Raw genomic sequence first — 21,135 nt, 5'->3', positions numbered from 1 at the left:
GGCTGCTGTCTGGACTCTCTCAGAGCCAGTGATCTGAGACACAGCAGCGAATCCACTGTGTCTCTGGGACCTACTGTCTCAATTCATGGTCACATGGCTGTGTCCTTTCTGAGAGAAGTAGTCATTGGGGCTATTCATACTCAAGACAATAAAATTGAGCTCCACCTCTAACAGGAAGGAATATTGGAGACAATGTGAACATACTGTAAAGGCAACCCCAACTTACAAGTAATTAAAGGGAACAGAGGAGGGAGGATTGTGCTTAATCTGCCTGTTCCCACACTATCACCACAGTCCTTCCTGAGAAAATATCCAAATTTACTGACAGTGTGCTAGAAAGAATCTGGAGGCTTTCATAATAAGCCTGTGAATTTGAAGGTAAACAATTTTAGAATCTAAATCGAACCACCACAAACGACGTAATGAAGAAGGAACAGCAATTTCTGAGCTATGCCTAACTTAAGAATGGATTGTTTTGGCTTAGGAAAACTTTAAATAAGAAGGTTAAATACAAAGTAGGTAAATTGTTAGAGCAAATTTATCATTTCCATTTTTTTTTAAAAAGGAAAAAAAGTAAGCATCACAATCTCTACCCAGTTACAATTTTCCTCACTGAGCTGAAAATTACTGCTGCCTGGAGCATTTCCTGAATCTCCAAATTTTGAATTTGCCCTTAAGACTTTTTTTCCCTAATTTAGGCTCTATGTATCTATGAGCCTGACAAGTAACATGGCCTCAGAAGACAGAGCTGTCAGCTATGATAGAGATACAGAAAAAACAGGTGTACACGTTGCATTAGCATTCATCAGTGTTACCTACAATGTATATGTAGTGCATCAATAAAAATTTAAGCTCTTCAGCCAAGCACTGGTGGCTCATGTTTGTAACCCCAGCCACTCAGGAGGCTGAGATCTAGAGGATCACAGTTTAAAGCCAACCAGGGAAGAAAAGTTGCAAGATTAACTATTCTTGTGAAAGTTCATCTGTAATTAACCAGCAAAAAGTTGGAGGCATGGTTAAAGCACTGAATGCTGGCTGAGCAAGAAGCCAAGCAAACAGGAGGCTATGAGTTTAAACCCTCAGAAAAGCAAACCAATGACAATACATTCTTCATGTAAAATGACAGTTCTGAGCTAAAATGTATTTTCTTTTGTGGGCTTGGGTACAAATAAATGCATACAGAATTTATGTAAGTATTCCAAGCTGCACAGTTGACTGTCCCAGCTCCAGGGTAAAGAGGGGTGCTTCAAGCCAGTCCACAGGAGTAACCCATCCCTGTGCTTCAGGGAAGGAAGAAAGGAGAAGCTGAATTTCCAAATGGAAATGTGAGCTCAGGGACCATGGCTTCGGGATGCTGGTTCCCTCTTCATCTTCTTTCCTCTGGTGTGGAGGCTATTCATGAAATTATCTGCCCTCTGTACACTCAGGGGTCTGAACACTGGTCAGTAAGGAAAGCTGGGACGGACAGTGAGAGTCCGTGGAAATGACCCCAGGCTCGGCCTGGAGTCTTCTTCAAAGGGCTAACATGGCGATGTTGTTTCTCATGTAGTCAGTCACCAGATAAGTGAAGATGGTTTGCAAAGCCAATAGTACCAGATACAGCTTTGTCTTGTTACCAGGCTGTATCCTCCACAGAAGCAAGACTCCCATAGATTTCATTCACCAAGGCATACAGCACTGAAGAGGTGAATGCATAGGTAAGTAACAGACTTTGTACCAGCACTCTATGTCCAGTAGGACAGACGAGAGAGAAGGGGGGTGGGTAAGGAAAAGGAGGGCAAAAGAGAAACACATAGAAACAGAAACAGAAAAGTGCACACTATAATTAGCCAGCAGGAGTTGTAAAGTGCTTTATCATGAGGAGACACACAGAGGAGTGACAATGATCAAGATGCACTACATTTATAAACTCATTTTTTCAATTGAAACCCTTTGGGCAATTAAAAATAACTTTTTTGAAGTATGAATATAAAAATTTTAAGTAAATAAAAATCCTCTTTTGAATTCCCTTCTGCTAATGAACTGGCACTCTTAGAAATCACGAACACATAACTGTCACCCCCATCTGCTCTCTCTGCTTAACTGTGACCAAGCTAAAGGCTGCCTGCTGCATGGAAAGGGCCTTGCCCCATGAACATGTGCACTCCAATTCCCTTCTTCCCTAAACATTTTTCTTTGTGTTGGTGCCAGCTTAAACTGAAGTTCTGGGTGCCGTCCCTGAAATTATTTGCTCAAGGTCAGTGCTCTATCACTTGAGCAACAGTTCCATTTCTGCCTCTTCTGGTGGCTAACTGGAGATAGGAGTCTTACAAACTCACAGCCTGCCCCGGCTGACTTTGAACCATGATCCTCAGACAGGTGTGGCCCAGTGGCACACAGCAGACTTCTATTTTTCAACTTTGATTCAATTGCTATCAAGCAACTTAGTCCTTTTATATTTACTTTGATCTACATGTGTTATCCTTTGTAATCTCCCAAAACTTAATGTATTGCTCATGAAAACCATTCCATTGGGATCATACAGGTTCCCACATAGGTGTAAAAGAGTATAACTGAAAAAATATCTACACCATCAACCGATTCACAATTAATTTAATGACAAAAATGCTATCAACAGCAGGTACAATATATAAACAGCAATGTTTTACAAAGATGGTCTCATTCACTAATATGTGATTGAGCTCCCCCCACCATCTCTCTCTCACACACACACCCCAAATAAGATACTCTGTATTTCTGGAAATGTATCTTACCATGTCGCGCCTACAATTGTACCTTTGCTAGGGCAGTCTCCTCTTCTACCTCTTGTTTCTCTTGTCTTTCTATACCTTAGTTCTCAGAACAAGTGCTAGCTTCTTCATGAACTTTTCTACAACTAGAGTTCATTGGAAAGCGCCTTTCTCATTACGCATAGCACATGTACATCACAGAGCTCTTAGATAAGCTGTCAGTTTCTAAGACAAAGTAGTAGACTGGAAACAAGAATTCTGTCAGCTGAGTGAGGTGGCTCCCGCCTATAATCGTAGCTACTCAGGAGGCTGAGATCTGAGGATTGCAGTTGAAAGCCAGTCAGAGCACTAAAGAATGTGAGACTCTTATCTCCAATCAACTACTAGAAAATGGGAAATGGGGCTATGGCCCAAGGGATAGAACAATACCCTTGAGCTGAAGAGTGCAGGGACAGCACCCAGGCCCAAGGGTAGGGTGGTAGCCTTGAGCCAAAGAGCTCAAGGACAATGCCAGGCCCAGAGTTCAAGCCCCATGACCCCACCCCACCCCCCCCAAAAAAGAATTCTGCCTATTTCCTATTTGTACTTTTACCTCCAACACCTCATGGCAGGAAGCTATGCACACAGGAAGTCTAAAAAAATTTCCTGTGAATTTGAAGCTAAGCACTATCTTTGTTAAAAACTTGGCATCAAGAGAAAAACGAAACCTTCAGTTTATGAGGCACATCAAATATACAAAAGAGCTTGAGATGGTATTTTTTAAGATGCTTGTACAACTCCCAAAGTCATAAAATCGCAAATTATTCAATATATCTATTCCGCAGAGAATTAAGATCTGAGTTAAGGTCGTACTATAGCCTGAGCTGGGCATGGCCACCCTCAAACAAACAATTGGGGACCCCATCTCTTATCTGCTTCCAGTCCCCTCCTCCTCCTACCCTCAAACGGACAATAGGGGACCCCATCCCTTGTGCTTCCAGTTTCTTCCCCCTCCTCCTCCTCCTCCTCCTCCTCCTCCTCCTCCTTCCTTCAAATGGACAATAGGGGACCACATCCCTTGTCTGCTTCCAGTCTCCTCCTCTTCCCATGGCAAAATACCAAAGAGTATTTATAATTTGTAAATACAGGAAGAGTTTCAAGTCATCACAGTATCTATTATGCAGGAAGTATTTTCACAACTGTCCTACTTCAGTGCCAAAGCCTCCACACTACAAAGACTATCAAACCTGAGCAATCTTTTCCTGTAGAAAAGATGTAGAAAGCAGCAGTGCTCCAGTAATGTTCTACTCTTGTAGCCCATACCAGATGAATGAGACCCCAAAGAAACGAGTTGTCTGGATTTATACGTATTTGAAGATCTGTGTGGCAGGAACTATTGCTAACAGCATGCACTCTCCATAACCCAAAGCTGGGCCTTCTTTCAGAGGTTTTTAGACACACACTAGGTGATTTCATCCTCGAGGTTAAAGGCAGCTGGTAAGCTATGGTGGGTCACTAACAACCAGACAGGAGGTGAGGCAGTATGTAAACTGATGCCTAAAGAAATTATGCCAAATAGGTGATAAAAAGGAAAGCTCAATACTGGCTGTACTGAGGTCTAAGAAAAAAAAAATCCAGGAGTGGTGGCTCACGCCTGTAATCCTAGCCATTCAGGAGGCTGAGATCTGAGGATCAAGGTTCAAAGCCAGCCCGGCACTGAAGACCCTAAAGACTCTGAGACTCTTATCTCCAATGAACCACTAGAAAACTGGAAGTGCCGCTGTGGCACAAGGGGTATGGCGGTAGCCTTGAGCTGAAGAGCTCAGGAATAGAGCCCAGGCCCAGAGTCCAAGCCCCACAGCCTACAAACAAACAAATAAACAAACAATAGTATCTGAAAAGATCAGTCAAATGTGAAAAGGAAGAAAGAGATTGGCTCAAAGGGGACAAGATGGTTTGAAGCAATGGACATGTAACCATAACTCTAGGTGGATTCAGAGGCAGACAGTTAAGAATGGTGTTGGTAGCTAGGCGTTGGAAGGTTAGAATGTAGATACTAAAATTAGGTTCAGAACCAAACTTAGGCTTTTTGGTATCAAAAAAAGACCAAAGTGTGCAGGTACCGTGATGAGAGTCTAAAAGGAGCTCTGAACAAAAATCATCTATTTTAATTTCTATTAAAAATTGATGGATTAAGATGAATAGATTATAACAATAATTTAACATTAATTTCTTTTGTTCCACAGGCAGTAGTTTCTGGTGAAGAGTTGGTAATCAAGGAATTTGATGCTAGACGTCTTCCTTACAAAGTGTGTTGTGGCTTAGCTATGCCTAGTGGCCAGTGACCCTTAAGTTTATAAGGCACCTTCCCCTCAAAAATGTTATAGAAACTAAATGAAGTTAAATTATTAAAGAGCTCAGCACAAGTTAGATGCATCATAAAAGATTGAGCTACAAAAGTAAGGATCAGATCACTGAAAACCACAATATTTATCCTTAAAGACCTTAAAGGGATTATATAAAGCATCTAAAAAAAATACACAGATCTACAATTAACAGAAAAATATTATTCCCCCAAAGAAAACTGGGCAGTCTATTGTATTTGTGTATGCATGTGCACACATGCACACACACACACACTGGACATTGAAGAATTAGCAAGGTCACTGGTGGCTCACTCCTATAATTCTAGCTGCACAGGAGGCTGAGATCTGGGGATCCTGGTTTGAAGCTAGCTTAGGCAGGAAAAGTCTTTGAGACTCTTATCTCCAATTAACCACCAAAGAAAAGGGAACTGTTGCTGTTGCTCAAGTGAAAGCTTTAGCCTTGAGCCAAACAGCTCTGGTATAGCACCCAAACCCTGAGTTCAAACCCCAGGACAGGTGAACAGGCAGGCATAGGCACACACGCACACACACACCACACACACACACACACACACACACACACACACACACACACACACACACACACACACACACACACACACACACACACACACACAGTAAGGTAAAGTTACTTTACTATCAAAGGTATCATTACTTTATGTTGCTAAAAGGAGAAGATGTACGAAAAAGGCACAGATCCCAGAAATCAACCTGCAGACCTATGGCCACCTAAACTTTGATAAGGAAGCCAAAAAAAAAAAAATAGAATGGAAGAAAGACAGCTTCTTCAACAAGTGGTCTTGGCAGAACTGGTTAAGCACATGCAGAAAACTAAAGTTGGAGTCTTCTATGTCACCCTGCCAGGGTTAATTCCAAATGGATCAAAGACCTTGAGGTAAAAGCAGATACTCTGAAAACTTTACAAAAAGGAATAGGAGATACACTAGGTCTCCTTGGCACAGGTTGAAACTTTCTTAATAAAGATCCAGAAACACAACAAATTAAAGAAAGTTTGGACAAATGGGACTGCATTAAACTGCAGAGCTTCTGTATGGCAAAGGACATAGCTGGCAGGTTAAATAGAAAGCCTGCAGAGTGGGAGAAGATATTCACTAGCCATACAACAGTCAAGGGCCTCATATCTAAAATATATCAACAGCTCAAAAAATTGAATCACTCCCAAACAAATCTTCAAAGAAACAACCATCCCATTAAAAGATGTGCCAAAGACTTAAAGAGAGACTTCTCTGCAGAGGAAATAAGAATGGCCTATAGACACATGAAGAAATACTCCACATCTCTGGCCACATAAGAAATGCAAATCAAAACAAGTCTGAGATTCTACCTCACTCCAGTTAGAATGGCCATGATCAAGAAATTTAATCACAACAGATGCTGGTGGGGATGTGGCCAGGAGGGATCACTACTACACTGTTGGTGGGAGTGCAAACTCGTTCAACCACTATGGAAAGCAGTATGATGGTTCCTCAAAAGACTAAACATAAAGCTCCCCTATGATCCAGCAATTCCACTCCTTGGAATTTGCCCAATCGTCCAGAAACAAGGATATACTAAAGCCTCTAGCACAAAGATGTTCCTTGCAGCATATTTACCATAGCAAAGAAATGGAATCAACCCAGATGCCCCTCAGTTGATGAGTGGATCAACAAGATGTGGTATTTATACACAATGGAATTCTATGCTGCTGTCAGAAAGAATGACATCACCCCATTTGGAAGGAAATGGAAAGACTTAGAAAAAATCATATGAAGTGAAGTAAGCCAGACTCAAAGGAACATAAGCTCAATGGTTTTCCTCATCTGTCATAATTAGTATAAACCTTGGACTCTCCTAGCATAGGATTACAACAGGGCAAAACCTAGATACATAAGGCCATATAGGATGACGCTAAATGAAAGGACCTCCAGGATATAGAAACAAGAGCCATATAATGTGTGATTGCTGTCTTAATGTACTATGTTATTTCTCATCTCCTTTGCTGTTCCTTGGTTATCTCATATTGTTACAGTATCTCACTTTGTTTTCTGTATATATGTCTGGTTATTTGAAATCGGATAGGGAAGGGGGGAAAAAGATGGGGGAGGGGGTGGAGGGAAGGAAAGGGGGACAAAATCATGAGAAAGGGTATCAATGTTTGTGAAGTAATGCATCTTCTATCTGGTGAATATGATGTAACCCTTTTATTAATTACAATAAAAATATATTTTTAAAAAAGCACTCTATTACTAGGCTGTAAGACAAAGTAAAAATGATACAGAGGAAGGAATGCAAAGCTCAAAAGAGGACAGTGAAGACATCAAGGGACAGAAGTAAATCCGAAACTAAGGCAAGTATTTCAAGAAGAAATGGTGAATATTAAATACTAGAGAACAGTAAATCAGAAATTAAGTTAAGTACTGCTAAGAAGAAATGGTGAATATTAAATACTAGAGAACAGAAAAAAATTATTTTGCTTACCAAGTGTTCACTTAATATTCCCCAGTCAGTTCATTTAACATAACAGTTGCAGTCAATTCTCAGTATAGAGCATATGTAGACATATGGGGGGGAAAAAACACGGCACGAAAAACACGGCACGATTTTAGCTCTGACAGGAGTAAAACAAAACCATTTGTCAAAAAAAATCATAAAGCTGAGAACTGAGTGACAGAATGAACATAGTATTAACACATTCACTACTAAAGGACTGATATTTATAACCAGACTATTAAGTCTACAAAAATATGAATATACTATTCACAGAAAAGTAAGTTCAAATGTCTAAGATTCAAAATGACAGTAGTAAACAAACAATGAGGGCTAAGTGTCTGTCTGTGAGTATGTGTGTACACACACATGTGCCAAGCCTAGGTGATTTCCCTGAATTTTTTTTGTTCAAGGCTACTGTGTGCTGTACCACTTGAGCTGTAGCTCCACTTTCAGCTTTTTGGTGGTTAACTGGAGATAAGAGTCTCCGGACTTTCCTGACTGGGGGCTGGCTTCAAATCTCAATCCTCAGATCTCAGCCTTCTGAGTAGTTAGGATTACAGGTGTGAGTCACTGGTGCCTGGAGGAAAGTCATTTTTAAAAAGATAAAAACAATACCAAGTAGGCTAAAAATAATTAGCCACTTAATATCAAATCTGAAACAGTTGTAAGAGAGAGTAATAACACCTATACAACAGCACTTGAGACACCCATTGAACCAGACCTAAATGAGTGAATACAAGTAAATACGATTCTCTAATCAACGGATCCAAGACTGATTCGAGATTCAGTAATATGATTTGAGAATCATTAAGATGAGGAAATAAGGAAGCTCTCTGGGTTAAAAGTGGGAAGATATCTCAGAGACTTGGGGGCCAGCCTGGAAAGAGCTCCCCAGAGCAGAAGCTGAAAGGATTTGAGCAATGACACAAATGTATAAATAGCCATAAGTTAATAGAATAATAATCCAAAACATTAGATTATGTAAAATAAATACATTCTTTATGCTATTAAACCCTTCTCTATTGAAATACTTGGTGAAATCTAAATAAAGCCAGAAATATGGTTTAAAGGAGTACCAGGGTTCGTTAGTCTTTGATAAAGATGTCAAAGGTAATGTAAAAGGAAAATTAAAATGTAAAAAAAAAAATGGTGTGCGGCTCACAGACACTACCTTTGTTATAAATGTAAAATCCACTCCAAAATAAGAAAGTTTCACTGTAGGAGAGGAGGTATGGCACAGATGGTACAGAGCCAACCAATGAGCAAAGCGTTAGGTACTGAGTTCCAGCCTCAGTCTTGCAAAAAAAAAAAAAGGTTATTTCTAAAAATTGCATAAATGTCCCTAGTATAGTAACTTTGCTTTTTTTTCTGTCTGTTTTAAAGTAATCCTTGAAGACAGATGCACATAAGAGATGTACAAAAGTTTTCACTACAGAGAAAAATGGGAATTAATTCAAAGACAGTGTTTAGATATTATGGAATATCAGACCACAGTATGGAATATCAGATCAACCTTTAAAAAATGAGATATAAGGGCCAGGAGTTTGGCCTAGTGGTAGAGTGCTTGCTTAGCATGCACCAAGACTCAGGTTCAATTCCTCTGTTATATATACATAGAAAAAGTCAGATGTGTTGCTGTGGCTCAAGTGGTAGAGCTGTAAAGGACAGTGCTCAGGCCTGGGTTCAATTCCTTGGTACCACATACATAGAAAAAAGCTAGAAGTGGTACTGAGGCTCAAGTGGTAGAGCTCTAGCCTTGAGAAAGTCCAAGGACAGTGCTCAGGCCCTGAGCTCAAGCCCAGGGCTGGGAAAAAAAAAAAGAGATATAATTGTATATACTAAGAAGATACAAGCCGCATGGAAGAATAAACTACAAAGCCATATTAAGGCATTATTATTACACATTCTAATGCATGATTTATATTAAGAAGAAAACAGAGTGTGTTATCTCCAGTGGCACATACAAACCTGTACATGACTAGCTGTGGTCTGAGGCACATTGTTCTGACACTGATAATATATGAGGCAGGATTAGACTTCCTGATAGAAGCTGAAGAAACTGAAGGATGGCCCTAGAATTTGGAAATGACTTTACAAGAAAATGCTCAGAAATGATCTTTTCTTTTTTTCTAAGTTGGGGAGGGATTTTTGTCCAGCATCGTGGGAAATGATGATTGGAAGAGTCCACGTGGCGCAAGAGTGCAGTGCAGTGGAGGCCTTGGTCTGGGGCCTACCTCAGCCCTCTTGAGAGCCAGGTTCAACCATGGGAAGGCCAAGAATGAAATGTCCAATTCATCACAGCTTTCTATAGACATGCCTGTACCTAGAGTCCGCATAGCAGTCTGTATACTTAAAAAAAAAAAAGAAAAAAACCCAAGTGACAGTAAACGAAACTGACTTCTTCCCTGTACTACAGCGACTTCAAAGTTCAGATTTCAACCTAAATAAGCAGAACCAACCAGAACTTTCCAGTCGCTGTGTATGACAATGCCCAAGTAAAACCCAGGTAGATACTATTGATTACACATCTTCTTGACATTGTTATATGATGGCAAAATGTCCTTACAAAATGGATGTTCCACAACTCACCAAGAAAATTCTCAAGAAATTCTTAGCTGGAGGCATTCCTCTGAATAAGTGCTAAAATTCCATTATGAGCCTGAGTTCATTTCCCATCAACAATCATTAGTATTTTTAAAAATAACATTTTGAGAAGCTTCAGCTATCTAATTAAAAGTGTTCACCAAAACCACAGCCAAGTTTCAGTAAGTGATTAAAAGTCACAATCCAACTCTCAACATTCATTAAAATAGACCACATAGTTTCTTCAGTCTTTCACTTGATAACACAAGAGCTACACAAGAAGACAAGAGCACATTCATCGCCCCAAAGAGCCCAGCGATGGTTCTACATGTGCCTGTGCTCACTAGATGACAAGCTGGAGGAGGTCACAGGTTGGGGAGGAAGAAAACACATAGGTGCAGGGCCGCAAACCTCAGACCAGTCCCTTACCTCTCCACCCAAAGGTTCCCTTAAAACTTTCCCTCAGGAGGGATGACAGTGGGACGAAGAAAGAAACATACTCATTATCTGACTTACAAAATGGTAACCCTCTGTGCCACACCTTATAACATCAACTAAGATTTAAAAAAAAAAAAAATCTTGGGGCCAGGAGCATGGCCTAGTGGTAGAGTGTCTGCCTAGCATGCAAGAAGCTCTGGGTTCAATTCCTCTGTACCACATACACAGAAAAAGCGCAGAAATGGTGCTGTGACCCAAATGGTAGAGTGCTGGCTTTGAGGAAAACCCAAGGACAGTGCTCAGACCCTGAGTTCAAGCCCCAGGACTGGCAAAAAAAAAAATAAAAAAATCTTCCCTTCACACTTCTAGGTCCAGTACCCTCCCTTCATACAAGCCAGAGAACAGCAAGATTTTCTTTAACTAAATGCATGTACTGATTCCATCTGCTGAGTCCCATCCATCCATCCGATTTCCTTTCCTTGGGCACTGCTAGCTGCTCATAGGAGCCTGAGACACCAGTGCTCACACCTCGTCTAGATCTCTGCCTCTCTCACCTGATACTGCCAACAGCAACCTTGTTCCACCTCTGACAGACGCTGGGAGACAATTGTACCTACCCATCCAGGCAGGCTTCTCTCCTTCCCTTCTACACCAGTCTTTCTGAAACAGCAGCCATTCTTGCTAACCTCTGTCACATTGCCTTTCTTTCACTGCCTCTAGCCAACGACCTTAGTAATTTAACCAACATCATCAGCATCCGACCAAAACCACTGCCTCCTTCCGCATTACTGCCCTTTATTTTGCCCATAAATGTGGGAGCTTTCATTGCTGCACAATCCTGCTCATGGCAATCTTATTCTGGCTTCAACTATAGCCAAATCTACAGGTCCATTGCCCTTAAAAACTGATTTGTTAAATGGTAACTCCTTTGTACACTACTTAATTATATATATGCATATATATATTTAAAAATTTACATACAAAATATATAAGCATATAAAATATGTATATATAAAATATATGTATATAAGCAAATATATAGGCCATAAGTGGATCACACTTTAGTCATGAGACTAGGACTGTGATTTGAAGCCAGCCCATGCAAGAAAGTCCATGAGATTTTTAGCTCCAATTCATCAGCAAAAAGCTATAAGTGGAGCTGTGGATCAAGTGGCAGAGTGCCATCCTTGAGCAAGAAAGCTCAAGAATACGGCACAGACCCTGAGTTTAAGCCCTATAATAACACAAAAAAAGATAACAAGCTAACAAAAAACTAAATTTAAAATAAACATGATTTAAGAGAAAAGGAGAGAGCAATCAAGATAGAGATAAAGACAGAGAGAGAGAGAGAAAGAGAGAGAAGGAGGGAGAGAGAGAGGGAGGGAGGGAGGGAGGGAGGGAGGGAAAGCGAGGGAGGGGGGGAGAGGGGAGAGGGAGAGAGGGAGACCAGAACAAGTCCTCAATACTCGCTGGTACTACAGGCACTGTGAGCCAAAAACAAAACAAAAAACCCCTCTGTGAGGCTCTCTCCAATGAATCATAAGGTGCTCTAAGTGTACCCCTTTCATGCTACTGGATGCCAGTTATCCTCCCCGTCCCAAGCTGTGACAATCACAGGGCCCCAGATTTTACCAACTGTCCCTTTATGGGGCAACATTTCTTCACTCTACAGGATTTGAGGCCACATGCAGTTCTGACAAGCAAACTCCAGAGGGAGGAGTCTACATCTGAAAGTTCAATACACAGGAAACAAACTCTGATGTGTAAACTGAAGAACAGGAGCTACAGGATCAAATATTCCACTACCATGAAACATGGATCAATAAAAACACCAACAAAGAACATTCGTGTTCACTGTCATGTGAACGGCTGGCTGGAACAAGAAAGGAAGGGGTAGTTAAAAAAAAATAAAAAGCACTTCAAAATGTTGAGATTGCTAGAAAGAAAGAACATTCTAAAAATATGGCATGCCAATTTTTGCGAGTGCTCAAGGAAATGAAGTTATAGTTCCATTTGCTATTTTCCTCTTTTAGATGCCATCTGGCACAGACACACTTCCACTAGAAGAGAGTTCTTCCCAGGTGGACCAAAATAACTCATGCACCACCCAATGTGTCAAAAATATGCCAGGGAGTCTCAGTGTGTTCAGTCATGCCCCCAAAAGGAAGACATCCGTGTCCTTAGAAAACACAAGTAAATACCTTACAGAATGTTTATCCAACTTGCAAGACATCCCGCCTACCTTGGGGAACATAAGAGCACAAAGTACAAGAACAATCTGGGTGCCAGTGAAAAATAGCTTTGTTGGGTGCTGGTGGCTCATGCTTGTAATCCTAGCTACTCAGGAAGCTGACATTTGAGGGTCATGGCTTGAAGTCACCTCAGGAAAGAAAGTCCTGGAGATCCTTATCTCCAATGAACCACCAAAATGCCAGACGTGCCGCTGTGGTTGGACTTGAGACTTGAATGGAAAATGCTAAGGGAACAATGTTCTGAGTTCAAGCCTCAGTATTAGCACAAAAGGAAAAAACAAAAACAAAACCACAAAAATATCTCAAATTCTGTGAGAATAATAATTGTACTTCAAGTTTTCAGTTTTCTCTTAGCTTTCATTCTTGGATGTTAGCTCTTCTGAGTTTAGTTGTTGCTCTTTAGAGCACTGCTTTTCCCACATTTGACGGCTTGACTAGAATTCTGTGCCAGTGAGACCCTTGGCTGACCTGATGGTTTTGATGGGTACTCGTAAAAGCTCTGAAGACACAGCTTGTGTTTATATGGTGGTACACAGTGCTCTGAGTTCTTGAAAGTTTTATGACTTCTAAAGCTTGAATAGTTTTTATAAGTCCATGTCTTTTTTTTTTTTAAGTGCCTTATTTACTTCCAGCAAAAAAAACAAAAACCACTTAGGATCTTTCTGTTTTCTGTCTGGAACACAAATGTGACCACCTGAACATACTAAACGAGTAAAAACTTCCAAGATCACCATATAAAATGCTTGTTTCCTGAGCTGGAATGGCTTCCCCCCAAGTCATGGCTCATCACTTCGTTCCCTTCCAATTTCCCACTTCGATACCTCCTTGATAGTTCCTCCGCCCACTCTCAACCTCCGGGTTCTGTCCTGGGCTTCCACCCCCCATCCTTCCCCCCACTGAGACGATGGATCATTCATTCCTAACCTCACTCAACTCCCAGGATCAGAGGATGTGAAAAGCTGGGATGTGCACAGATCCTGTACTCAAAGGAAAAGCCAGGTAAGTGCTGAGCAGTGTGGATTTTGCTCTTGGTGCAGGGGAAGGAGGGAAGGTCTGTCTGACAGCTGCCTATCCCAAAAGCCTGAAAAGTGTTATCAGTGAGTACTCCCAGCTTCTGGAGCCCTCAGCAGGACAGTGGCCTGGGTTATGTCATTCATTATTCCTATTATTATTATTATATTTTATCTTTATTGTTGGGCTTGAACTCAGGGCTTATGTTATTTTGCTATACCAATTTGAGCCACAGCGCCAGTCCTCGTTTTCAGGTGGGTGGCGGTAAGAGTTTCATGGACTCTCATGGTGGGGCTGGCTTTGAACTGTGATTCTCAGATCTCAGCCTTGGAAATAGCTAGGATACCAGAGGCATGAGCCACCGCGCCCGGCTCATCCACAGTTTCCTCAGCAGGACACAGCCCAGACATCAGGAAGAGAGAGAACCCGGGAGCACAGCTTACTTTTCGTTTCTACATTTGGTGCATGGCTGGTAGAGGACCTTGACCGCATTCCCAGCAGAAGTGGAATCTGCTGTCCACATCTCTTCCAACAGTGGGAACTTTGTGACACTTCTGGAACTCCTCAAAGCTTCAATCACCAAACTGTCTGAGTTTAGAAGCCAGAGCTAAAGGTGTGGGGAAAAAAAAAAAAGAACAGTTAGGAGAACATTCATTGCCAGTTGGTAGAAATTCCTTATGACCTCTTACAAAAGCAGAAAAAAAAATTAAAGTAATAAAGACAGAGGAAAATCATGTATGTAACTTTTTTAAATAGCAAAGCATTGGAAAAAGTAACCAATACATCATAGCATTAAAAATAAACAAGACAAGGCCAGGAGTTTGGCCTAGTGGTATAATGCTTGCCTAGCATGCACGAAGACCGGGGTTAGATGCCTCGGTACCACATATATAGAAAAAAAAAGCCAGAAATGGTGCTGTGGCTCAAGTGGTAGAGCTCTAGCCTGGAGAAATCCCAAGGACAGTGCTCGGGCCCTCAGCTTAAGGATCAGGATAAACAAGATGACTGCTTATTTAAAACATAAGCAATGTTATAACCTACAATGTGTAGCGCTCCTAGAAATCAATAAGAAACAAAACTAACCTAACAGAAACATAGGCAGGGCAGAGGGTAGTACCTCCCCTCAGAGTACTTCAGTAAATATGGTGGAAGTAGTCTGTTAAAGAAAACAGGTGGAACTGGCTTAAGAAGGGGTGGAACTGGACGAAGGGAGAGTGACAGGGAGACTTGACACAAATGTTTAATCAGTTGCTTTGTACAACAAATATATGCTGAGTGCTCTCGCCCTTTTTCAGTCAAAACTGGTGCTCTACTATTTGAGCCACATCTCTTCTTTCTGCTTTTTAGTGAATAACTGGAGATGATTTATTTATTTAATTTTGTGAGTCATGGGGCTTGGACTATGGGCCTGGGTGTTGTCCCTGAGCTTTTCAGCAAGGCTACCCCCCCCCTCTTTAGCTAAGCCCCACTTCCCATTTTCTAGAGGTTAAATGGGGATAACAATCTCAGGTCCTTTTGCGCCCCAGCTGGATTTGAACCCATATCCTCAGATCTCAGCTTCCTGAGTAGCTAGGATTACAGGCGTGAGCCACTGAACCAGCTGAGGTAAGAGTCTCATAGACTTTCCTTCCCAGGATGGCTTTGACCCATGATCTCCAGACCTCAGCCTCTGGAGTGGCTAAGAGTATAGGCAGGAGCCTCTGGTGCCTGGCTAGAGCACTACTGTGAATAGAGGAAATATGTTAGCACCTTGAGGCTCTGTCAGGGGAAGATTTTCCTGCTGTAGAGCCTCTCCCTGCAGCTTCCCACTGTGTCTCAGACATCAAGATACCCAGGTAATCAAAAACAATAGAAGCAGTAAAAACTAAGTTAGGAATATCAAACAGGGTTCCGGGAAAAAAAGAGATGAAATACTGCCATACTCACCAAGAAAAGCCATTAAAAACTGAATGAAAAATCTTATTTTTATGGTACAATTTTGTCCTTTGATTTTTTTTTATTTATTCATTTATTTATTTATTTATTTTTGTGGGTCATGGGGCTTGAACTCAGCCTGGGCACTGTCCCTGAGCTCTTCAGCCAAGGCTACCATCCTACCCTTGAGCCAAGCCCCACTTCCCATTTTCTAGAGGTTAATTGGAGATAAGAGTCTTGGGTTATTTTGTGCCTGGGCTGGCTTTGAAGCTTGATCCTCAGATCTCAGCCTCCTGAGTAGCTAGGATTACAGGTGTGAGCCATCATGCCTGTGCCCCGCTTAAAGAGCAGACCTACCCAACGTGGGGCACAAAGATTTTTTTTTTCTTTTCTTTTTCTGGTGAGACAAGACAGAGCTTCACTATGTAGTCCAGGCTGCCCCTTGCACTCGATCTCTTGCCTCCAAATGGAGGCCTCAAACTGATAGAAATTGGTGCTGAGTTAGAAAGAAAAATAATGATAAAAATTAAGAATACCTGAGATCCTAGACAAAAGAAAAACGTAGATGGAGTAATTTCTTACCAGGATGTACACCTTGCCATCCTGATCTTGAATGATGAATCTAAATGTGCTCCGGGCAGAGGCCAGCTCCCCCAGACGCTGGGCAACCACACTCTGAACAAACTGGGACCTGTTAGAAAAGAAAACAGTTTTCACCCTGCACCTCTCCTAATAATCTTAACTCCCCAGAGAGGCGAACAGTACGCCAGGCCATCCAGGGGCAGAGACGGCACGCCGCACAACCGCACTTTCTTATCGTTGGCCCATTCCTTGCAATTTTCCCTAATGTGGACTTTCTGTGGGTATTAATGTATCTCCCACCCCAAAGCGAACAATTCCCCCTACTCAACATAAAAATCAGGCAGGTTGGGCACGTTACTACTTCATTTGTGTTGTAACATACCTAAGAAGGTAAGAAATTTCCTCCCAAATAAAACAGGTTTATTTTCTTCAATAAATGCTCATTATAGTAAACTTACATTTGCAAATAAAAAATGAGGAAAAGAAACCTTAGCACAAAGGTGAGGTATCACTTTTTTATTAACATAGGAGTCATTTGGAACTGACCTCTTAAAATTTTTAAACATGTCAAATTAAAATCAGACATATTTTTTCAAAAACATATTGAGAGTCAGGTTACATTATCTCGTACATACAAGAATTAGATTTCTAGGAATACAGTTGTCTATAGTATCGTAGCTAAAGAAATCCTACGTTGTTTATATATGTAGCTTAACTAGCAATCTTTCCCAAAGGCTTTTTCCTCACCTCTCTAGATTAAAAGAGCTATGAATAAAACTAATTATGAATACATAATTAGTTGTAGCTATAGTTCCCCTACATTTGAAATTATTTCTATTATTGTTAGTTGTGCAAAAGAGTTACCACTCAACAAACCAGTTGTAAGGAATACAACTTGATAGATATCACACCTCATCACTTCCTCCCATGGAAGTGAAGAAGTCAAAGCAATTTGCTATTTGTACCTTGGTATGACAGGAAAAGGTCTCTCAGATGGCTGGATAATTATCTCTGTCATATAAAACTTAGTGGTTTCTAGAAACAGAACAGAAGAAATTAAAAATGTTTCCAATACACCAATATTTTCATTATGTGAATGTTGGCCTTAATGATGACATACCAAATTATTTTAGGTGAGTGAAAACTCAATATACTAGCCAAATTAGTGTTCAGTAAACATTTCCCCAGAACAATTTAGTTTCAAATAAGAAATAAATGTAATAAGTACAGGTTACATCCAAGGCTTTCAACAGCAGGCTGTTTCGAAAATCATGTGGAACTAGAGTGAGATTCTGCTCACATGTGGCCCGCCACCCAGACTCTGCCCATTTTTGTAGAAATTAGGTATTGGTCCTCCTCATTTCCTACAGACTAGCCACACCCAGGGAGTGACTGAGGAACACTCTCTAGCTACATCCCAACCCATCACAAATACTTCCTGGAGGTTGTGATCCTAACCCATGGATTGACCTCAGTCTCACTGATTGTATAGTGCTCACTAAATCTGGATTTCTGGCTATTAAAACAAGACAGGGACGGGAGTTTGGCCTAATGGTAAAGTGCTTGCTAAGCATGAACAAAGACCTGGGTTTGATTCCTCAGTGGTGCTGTGGCTCAAGTGTTGAGCACTAGCCTTGAGAAAGCCCAAGGACAATGCTAAGGCCCTGAGCTCAAGCCTGGGACTGACAAAAACAAATAAACATATGATAATAGGCTAGGTGGTATTTGTTAGCATCAACTTTGTGCATGTGTGTGCTGATCCCTTAATTTACTTTTTCTTTTTTTGGTGGATCCTGGGGCTTGCACTCAGCCTGGGTGCTGTCCCTGAGCTCTTCAGCTCAAGGCTACTACCCTACCCTTGAGCCAAGCCCCACTTCCCATTTCCTAGAGGTTAATTGGAGATAAGGAGTCCTTTTGTGCCTGGGCTGGCTTTGAACCTTGATCCTCAGATCTCAGCCTCCAGAGTAGCTAGGATTATAGGCGTGAGCCACCATGCCTGGTATTCACTTTATTTCTATTTGTTATCTTTTTGTCTCTGGGCTGCATTAAAGACTTGTTAATTTCTTCTCTTAGTTAATTCTTTCAGGTTGTATCTAATCAGTTACTAACCATTCTCAGATGTTTTCTCTATTCCAATGACAATAAGGGACTATTCTTTTTCAAATACATCATTATAGTTTTCTTTTTAGTTCAGACATCTTCAGATCCTGTGTTTGCACTGTTAAATGTACTAAGCATGGCTGTTTCACCCTTTATGTGTGACAGTTCTGTTTCTGCTGCCTACCTTCTGTTAGCTCTGGTGAACAATGCTGTTGGGGTGTGAAAGTGCAGTGTCCCTCCCAGCCTCATTACTGGTCCCCTGTGTGTGGCATTATCTCAGGGAATTCTAGAAACCTCACGAAGTGTGGCCGGGCTGAAGAAGTGGGGGATGGCCACTGGGATGGAATCATGTCCTCTTTTCAGAGGATGAGGACTCACCTCTCCTGGGGTGCCAGACAGGGCTTGGCATTAGAAGTTAAGCATTATTAGAGAACTGTTAAATACTGCTAATGCACTGTTAGTAATAACTCTTCATTTAAGTATCCTTCCCCCTGCCCATCTGTACTGTCCTAAGTATATGGAGATTTGGGAGGTGGGGAGAGTATCTCTGGAGACTCATGCTCCCACTTGGCTTTTTTGCTCAAGGTTGGTGCTCTATCACTTGAGCCAGCCTTCCACTTCCAGTATTTTGCTAGCTCATTGGAGATTAGTCTTTTACATGTCTGCCCAGGCTGGCTTTGAACCACAATCCTCAGATCTCAGTCTCCCTGAGTAGCTATGACTATAGGCATGACCTACCAGACTCTCAAAGGTTGCATTTTAGTCTCAAAAATGTCATTGTGAAATGGCTCTGTCGCACAAGTGGCAGAGTGCTAGCTTGAGCTAAAGAGCACCCAGGCCCAGAGTTCAAGCCCCCTGATTTACAAAAAAAACAGGCAATGTAAGCCAGGAGCATAACCTAGTGGTAAAGTGCTTGCCTAGCATGCATGAAGCCTAGGTTCGATTCCTCAATACCACATATTCAGAAAAACACAGAAGTGGTCCCGTGGCTCAAGTGCCAGAGCTCTAGCCTTGAGCAAAAATTGTCTAAGGACAGTGCCCAGGCCCTGAGTTCAAGGCCCAGTACCAACAAAAAAAAGAAGAGGGAGGAGGAAGAGAAGGAGAAGAAGGAGAAGAAGGAGAAGGAGGAGGAGGAGGAGGAGGAGGAGGAGGAGGATATTGTACTCATAACCTGACATATAAAATGGTAACCTCTTTGCAACTACATAATAATAAATTTTTTAATGACACTGAAAAAACCATGCTTAACGATTCACTCAGAGCATGCAATTTGTCAGATTTTGACTATTTAAAAGCAAAACAGAAACAACAACAACAAAAGAAAACACCACTGCCTTAAATGCAGAGAGCTTCACTTAAACTTTCTTCTAAATATATTAAAAACAATTACTCATTACCTACTAATCTAACACAGAATGTTGTAGCATTTTAGACATTTGAAATTTTATCTTTTAACAGCATTTTAGTTACTGGGATTTTCATATTATATTTTAAAGCAGTATAACATATTTTTTACAGAAAATATGATTAACACCATTAGGAAAAAGAGTTACACTCAGAATGTGTTTTTCTTCCATGTTAACAGGTCCTCTCCTTCCTCTACTCCCAAAATATAGCCTAGGTGAATGACAGCCAAGGAAAGCAACTTTTCTACCTCTGGGCACCAATTCTTTTGACTGAAAAGTTACATTAAGAGAAAAGCCTCATGATGCTTTAAGATGGACTCAAGTATAAATTTTGTGCTATTGCTTCTTTACTAGAAAGAGGATATAAATCACTGGAAATGACCTAACTTCTCATTGCTTAAAACTCCCAATTCTGAGCCAGGTACTTGTGGTTCACGGCTATAATCCTTGATCTGAGGATCAACGTTTGAAGCCAGCCCAGGTAGGAAAGTCCATGAGACTCTTTTCTCCAATTAGCCACCTGAAACTGGAAACAATGCTGTAGTTCAAGTGGTAGAATGCCAGTCTTGACATAGAAGCTCAGGGACAGTGCCCAGGTTCTGAGATCAAGCACCACAGCAAGAAAAAGAAAAAACAACAACAACAACCCCCCAAAAAACCCCCTCAGTACTCTTTACTTAAAAAGCTCAAAATAGGGGCTGGGAGTTTGGCCCAGTGGTAGAGTGCTTGCCTAGCATGCACGAAGACCCGGGTTCCATTCCTCGGTACCACATACATAGAAAAAAGCCAGAAATGGTGCTGAGGCTCGAGTGGTAGAGCTCTGACCTTGAGAAAAAGACCAAGGACAGTGCCAGGCCCTGAGTCCAACCCCAGGACTGCCAAAAAAAAAAAAAAAAAAAGCTCAAAATACATATACATACATATTGTATGAAATGCTAATAAATTTCTATTTTCAAAAGCATTGATTCTGTGAAATATATTAATCTTACACCTTTTGTACACTATTAAAATCTCATTCTATCTTTAGAATAAAAGGAAATCCTTTTGGCTTTTTGTTATAAAATTGGTCTTACCTGGTGACATAGTCTCTCCCAGTGTTACCCTGCAACGCTTGCAAATTACTTTGCTATTTGCTTTTGGGTCCTGTAGAACAGAAAAAAAAAATGTCATTTAAATGTCATTCAGCTTTTCTTAAAAGGAATATACAGAGTATACATTGAACTTTACATTTTATTTTGACCTCTACTAAATACTGGGAATGCAT

At 41.1% G+C, this 21,135-nt stretch overlaps 1 protein-coding gene across 1 annotated transcript in view; it reads right to left on the bottom strand.

The window, feature by feature from the left end:
* The window catches only part of Ube3d (ubiquitin protein ligase E3D), a 101,320-nt gene that overhangs the window by 59,545 nt on the left and 20,640 nt on the right, over positions 1-21,135 (bottom strand). The window contains exons 5-8 of the mRNA XM_090337724.1: positions 20,945-21,014; positions 17,331-17,400; positions 16,366-16,474; positions 14,313-14,476 (exon numbers count right to left, since the gene is read on the bottom strand). Coding sequence (XP_090193850.1) covers positions 14,313-14,476; positions 16,366-16,474; positions 17,331-17,400; positions 20,945-21,014 — 413 coding nt within the window. The remainder of the gene's footprint in view (positions 1-14,312; positions 14,477-16,365; positions 16,475-17,330; positions 17,401-20,944; positions 21,015-21,135) is intronic.

This window comes from Megascapheus bottae, chromosome 8, assembly GCF_031878675.1.
Source record: "Megascapheus bottae isolate mThoBot1 chromosome 8, mThoBot2.hap1, whole genome shotgun sequence".
NCBI lineage: Eukaryota > Metazoa > Chordata > Mammalia > Rodentia > Geomyidae > Megascapheus > Megascapheus bottae.
The sequence above is the reverse complement of the archived record's forward strand: the minus strand, read 5'-3'. Positions and strand labels throughout refer to the sequence as shown.